A 6,536-nucleotide genomic window follows, 5' to 3' on the forward strand; every position below is an offset into this window, starting at 1 on the left:
AAGTAATAAATGTTATTTGCAGTTAACAATTTTCTTTTTTCTTTATTACAATATTTATGGCAAGACTAGGTATATGGCTATTTTTTTTTCTTTTCCGATTCCACATTAAGTACAAATTACATTTGTGTTAAAATAGATTAACTACTTTATTTTTTTACAAATAAAGAAACAAATGTATCTACTCCGAGGGCGACTAGTGGCACACTAGTGGCAAGTTGGTTTAGTCTTAAGTTTTTTTACACGGGGTACTTTGTTGATTATAACCATCATTTGAAATTTAGGAATGCCATAGTTTGCCTGTTTTTGGGCGCTTAATAGTACTATGTACTTAAAAAAATATTTAAAGAAGTTAAAAACGTAAGAAATAACTTTATGATTTGATCAAAAATGCCTGGATAATAATAATTATTTGATGTAAGAAAAATCACCACGGATTTTATATTCACCTATTCATACAGTTACATGGATAGTTTTAAGGGTGAGTCCAAAATAAAGCCCTCTTAATTTACTTTCCTTTATTACACATTACATACATACATTCCTTTATTTGTAGCAAGGCAACTATCTCGCTGAAATAGTAAAGGTATCACTGTTCATTGATGGCGTATCGATCCTTCTCGTGTGTATAGGTAGATACCCACTTGTTTTTATTGTGACTCAACTGCGCAGTTCTCGTATGCATAAGTTTTATAGATGTATAATCGCAAATCGGTAGAACGAATTGCGCACAAATTTTAAGTACAGACGCGCAGCTTCATGAGCTTGCGCACAGCGGACCAGAAAAATGATGATGACAGCTTCTATAGAAAATATGCTTAGGTACTGGCAACATTGTTTGAATGCATCACAAAGAAAGCTATAGCCTAATTGCTATTAATAAAGAGAATATCAATACAACAATGACAACGTCAAAATGAAGATTAGTCAGGCATTATACTTACAACTTTTTTTTAAACATTTTATTATAATTTTGCTTTTCCTTCAACAGTTAAAAGTAAATTAATAAATGTAACATCTTATAGGTACTTGCATTAAAATACTTATTAAAGAATTTAATTAAGTTCAAAGTTTACGTCGAATACATAGTAAGGTTTATGGTCAATTTAAAACATTTAATGTGGCCACCCTTCAAATGTCAATGTCAATCAGGATAACAGGAAAACTGTAGCAAAGAAATAAGAACGAGAAATCGAAGTGTAAATACGTGTGTGTGTTGTTAGTGTACATACGCCAACATTTCCTGAAATTTCCTAGGGGCATGCGCAGAGAAGATAAGGTGTATTTAACGCCTTTGCACCTAGGCTTGTCAGAAATAGGATATAAATTCGTTTAAAACTGATCGTTGTGTGAAAGTACCTACAGCTCAACACAAAGATAAATTGAACCACACAATCACTACTACAGGGAATCAGTATCATAATATACAACAATCAATTACAGCCTAGAGCCTAGAGGTAAAGGCTAGAGCCAGTCGTTACCGGGGTGTTGTAAGGGTGGGTCGTTAAAATGACCGGAGTGGATGAAATCTTGAATTATCAAAAAGATCCTGGCGATGACTTTTACGGCCTATTGGGCTGCGATGAAAGCTCAACAGTGAGTATAAGCATTTAAAATTACCATTTTGATGTCTTTGTAACTATTGATTTGCACATCTCATTGACCTTAATCTGATTTCTAGCTATGACCTACATCCTGTACTTACATACTTATTATGCCATTGCCAAGAATTTCCAAGGCGTTTAACTTTGCTTGAATATTTTTTTTATTTGTGGTTTATTCAACAGGTGGAACAAATAAATGCTGAATACAAAGTGAGGGCTCTTCAGTTTCACCCAGACAAAAATGATGGCGATAAAGAAGCTGAAGCTAAATTTCAAAAACTGAAGGTAATTTTAATCTTGTTATTTTTAGCATTGCAAACTTGGATTATAAAATAATATAAGCATATTACATAATTTTTATTCTTGTATTAGGAGGCAAAAGAGACGCTATGCGACCCCTCCAAGAGAGCTTTGTATGATAAATGGAGGAATAGTGGCATCTCTATGGGTTACAAGCAGTGGCTGGGAATGAAGGAGCATGTGCAGCAATCCATGCATTGGTCAAAACCAAACACTAAGGACCGCATGCTGGAGGATGAATCTGGGCGCTCTTCAGGACCTTCCAGCCTTGGCCCATCAAATGCTGCAGCTCGTCGTGCCTCTGAAGGAGGTGCTAATCTTTGGGGACGCTGGGGAGGTGGAAACCAAGAACCACCAACTGATGTCATCTCCAAATTCCGCAATTATGAAATCTAAATGCAGTATTTGCAACCATTTATTTCTGATGTTACCACAATGTTTTTAACTTAATATTTTTTGTGATACTACACCTTCCTTGCCTTTTTGATGTTATTTTGTTGAAATCTTTTATTATGTAATTAGGATAAGCAATTTATTCTCTAATTAAGATGCAATATTTATCAAGTCAGCTCAAAGATTAAGCGTTCTCGAATGTGACTCGATTTATGTATTTTGGTGTTAAATGTTTTATTGGATGTCAATGTTAGATGGCCCCATTTACAAATCTTAATGTTTAAATAAGTAGACTTCCTTTAGCTTTAAGCTCTGCACATTCCTAACAAATATGAGTCTGATTATGACATTTCAGCTATAGTACAATTTATATTTTGTATTCTAAGAATCTATTTTATATTTCGAGATTTTATATTTTTGATCCTCTTATATGGCTACAATATTATTGTTGTACAAGTATATCGTCCTACAGAGTGCGGGGTGGGGATGGTTGGATGCATTGTGATTTGTGACAACTACAGGGTAATGGAGAATATAGGATGCTATCGTTTTTTTTTTTTACTCAACTGATGGTTTACATTGTACCTGTTTTGTAACTTCAATCAATGTCTATTAATGTGTTTCCCCAGTGGTAGATATAATTAGAGATTAATATGTGTTTAACAATTTTAAACAGTATTTATTGATGTTTTAAATGTTATATCAGTGTTATTTAAATAGAATAGTAAATTTTATGTCAAGAAGAATCTCAATAATATCATATTGTAATTCCTTATTTTCGATGTAAGACCATAATGATGTGAACAATAAAGAAAATAAAATAATTTGTTTTATTTTTTTGCCTCCAACCTTAGTATAATAATCCAACTTTAAAATGACAAGTCTAATAAATTATTTGCATGAAGTTTATAATCGTCTATTATATGTAAGTATTTCAAATCGCATATACCATAGCATAGTATATATGAGTATTGTTGGATATTCAAAATGGTTGTAATGTAAAACATATTATTTGTGTTAAAATTATCTAAGCAGTTTTACCGTCTCGAAATTACAGTGGCCTTGATAGAATGCAGTGGCATTGAAAATTGAAAAGCTATTATGTGTATTGAACAATGTATATACCATCTATTTCTAAATATGACATAATACATTGCAATATTTTTAAAATACTATAAGAATTACGTACAACGAATCATACTTTTCTCGTTGGAATAAATATGAAAACGACCTTGAAAAATTCTAGGCTTTTAAGAGACTTGCATATCGTATCGTATAGCACTATTCGCCAACAGTTCCGAATAAAATACCTCCATTAATTATTGAAGAGTATATAATAATTTTATTAATTACATATTTAATTTGTCACTTCAAACAGATACGTATGTTATCATATGGAAAACATCGCGTGTTTCATTGTTTCCCGAGAGTAGCTTAAAGGAGATTTCTCAAACTTCTTTCTATATTTCTCACTGTAGTTTTATATTTTTACAACTTTGTAGTTTTCGTTCAGATCCGTATGCAAACAATTATTATATAAGCCAAGGCAAGGCAATAACCCCGGTCCTACTCAATTTTTGATAATGATCAATCATCTTCCACATGTATTTTTTTTTCCAGTGTCTTATATTTGCCAACGACAATCATATTGCATTAAGTATTAAATAACATAAACCGCTAGGTAACATATTTCTTTCTGTGAAAATTTTAGTTTGTCGCTCGATTAAGTACTGACCAACCTACTGCTTTCAATATGGATATAACTCAGTTTGACAACAAATAAGCGAGTTATGGCTAAAATTAAGTGCTGTGTAGTTAGTAATGAATTGCGGAGTTATGATAACAGTTTGCACTGGTAAATTTGTATTGGGAATTCATTTAACTTCTATTTTATTATTCTTTATGGCTCAAAAGTAAACCTGTCAAATTTTATCAAAATCTGCATTAACGTCATCGACGCACATACAAACGGACAAACAAAAAAAAAACTATAAACAATTGTTTTGCTATCTACAAAACATCTATATTGTATAGAAATTACTTTGGAAAAATATCCATCGTCACGTCTACATTTACTTACCTACCAAGTTGCCTGGCAGAGATTGCTGTATTTATTTTTATTGCAATAAGACAACCTCTTGTACAAACTTTGCCTTTTTTCTGTTTATTGTATTCTTGTTGTTTCTTTCTAAGTTTGTGCAATAAAGCACTATAAATAAATTAATAAAAAAAACGTACGGAAATTGTTTGGCTACTGTAAAAACTAAACTAAATCTAATATATAAAATTCTCGTGTCACAGTTTTCGTTGCCATACTCCTCCGAAACGGCTGGACCGATTCTTATGGAGTTTTGTGTGCATATTGGATATGTCTGAGAATCGGCCAACATCGATTTATCATACCCCTAAATGATAAGAGTAAGGCAGAACAGCGTTTGCCGGGTCAGCTAGTACAGTATAGATTAGTTTAGCTATAGCAGTTAGTAAGTGTAGAATATAGATTTCACAAATATGATAAAACACATGCATGTAGACCACATACGCAAAGTACTTAGTCAAGAAATAACTTGAATAGGTATAATGTTCTAAATAAATAGGTAGCTACTAATAAAGATTTATAAGACAAAGTAGCTCTCTATTCGCGGCCGCACTTTGCGTCATCGATAGAGAGCTATACAAATTTTTACCCTTACCTACATCCTTCACAACAAATTTTGCTATCCTACAATAAAAAGAAGCCCATTTTCTATTACCCGATGCAGGTATAGCTTTGTTATAAATTTCATTAAAGTTGGTAGTGTTAGCTTACGCGTTAAAGCGTAAGAGACAAATATATAAAGGCAGAGTTTTCACATTTATTATATTAGTAGGGATAGTTTAAATAACCACAGATTAAAAAAATCGATGTAATCAAAAGTCATAAGTATGCAAATCATTTCTTGAACAAAACAACATGGAAATTGCTAACAATCATCCGCAAGGAGTTTTGTTTATTAATTCTGAAGACACTTCTTTGGAAAACAAGTGCACGTGCCATTAAAATCAACAAATAATGGTGTTTGCAGAATTCATTGAAATCATATGTACCACAGGATATAGCATTAACGTCAAGCACGTGAAAAAATAAACAGTTGGCAAGTAATTAAAAAAATAACAGCGATATTTCTCTATGTGAAATTAAAATGGACTGCTGGAATAGTTATGAAACTAGGAACAGTAAGAGTAAATAGTCAGTTTGTTTGAATCTTTAAAACAATCCCTCAGGCTACGCCCGTGAGGTACACAGTATTATGAAATAGGACTTATTTTAAAGCTAAGGTGTTCTCGTATGTTCTTGTTTAGATGACAAGGAAAAAGGCAAACATTTATATCCTAGTAGCTGCGCCCCGCGGTTTCACCCGCGTAAGTCCGTATCCCGCAGGAAAATCGCTATATGTTATTCCAGATGTCCAGCTATCTGCTTACCAAATTTCATTGCAGCCGGTTCAGTAGTTTTTGAGTGAAAGAGAAACAAACACACACACATCCTTACAAACTTTCACATTTATAATATTAGTAAGATGGATGCAGAATATTGTTTGTTTAATTGAATTTAGACTGCCTCTATATCAAATAGAAGGTAGCAGGCTATGATCATCGGTGAAAATAAATTCAAACTCAAATGAGTTATACATCGTAAAGGCCGGCAAAGCACTTGTAACACCTCTAGTGTTGCAAGTGTTTATGGGCGGTGGTGACCATTTAACATCAGGTGGCCCACCTGCTAATTTGCTTGCACTGCCATAAAAAAAATCGTCTGTATACAATTTAAAATTTTTATTTCTCATTAAAATAATTTTAATGATTTACTACTCTCAGAACTCCCTCCGTCTAACTCTACTTAGGTTTTCTGCTTACACAATTTATATAACCACTACCAAAGAAATAATGTTTTCTTTTTCATACTATTCAATACTGCAAACGTTTCTACATTTAAACAAACTAATTTATAACATCAAAAGTAAAAACTAAGGTTTGTTTTGCTCATAGATATCAGATATTCAGATATCAATTGAGCAGGTTCATAATCAAATTACATCAGTATCAAAATGATGAAATTTGTTATAGAAATGAGACTTAGTTATCTAGAGGGTGGTTGTGGGAAGAAATATGGATAATTTACCTACATATATCTATATCCAAATCAGGACCTCCTTGAAGCCTTTAAAATAGCTCGAAGACAAAGCGCCAAAGAAGCATTGT

The 6,536-nt window shown here is 32.6% G+C and overlaps 1 protein-coding gene across 1 annotated transcript; it reads left to right on the forward strand.

Annotated features, from left to right (window-relative positions):
• Positions 1-1,150: 1,150 nt before the first annotated feature.
• Positions 1,151-3,118, forward strand: LOC119834558 (J domain-containing protein). Its single transcript, XM_038358955.1, has 3 exons — positions 1,151-1,593; positions 1,785-1,886; positions 1,974-3,118. Exons 1-3 carry the CDS (start codon positions 1,507-1,509, stop codon positions 2,295-2,297), a joined length of 513 nt encoding a protein of 170 aa, XP_038214883.1. The 5' UTR covers positions 1,151-1,506; the 3' UTR covers positions 2,298-3,118.
• The last annotated feature ends 3,418 nt before the right edge of the window (positions 3,119-6,536 follow it).

The sequence above is a fragment of the Zerene cesonia genome, chromosome 19 (assembly GCF_012273895.1).
Source record: "Zerene cesonia ecotype Mississippi chromosome 19, Zerene_cesonia_1.1, whole genome shotgun sequence".
NCBI lineage: Eukaryota > Metazoa > Arthropoda > Insecta > Lepidoptera > Pieridae > Zerene > Zerene cesonia.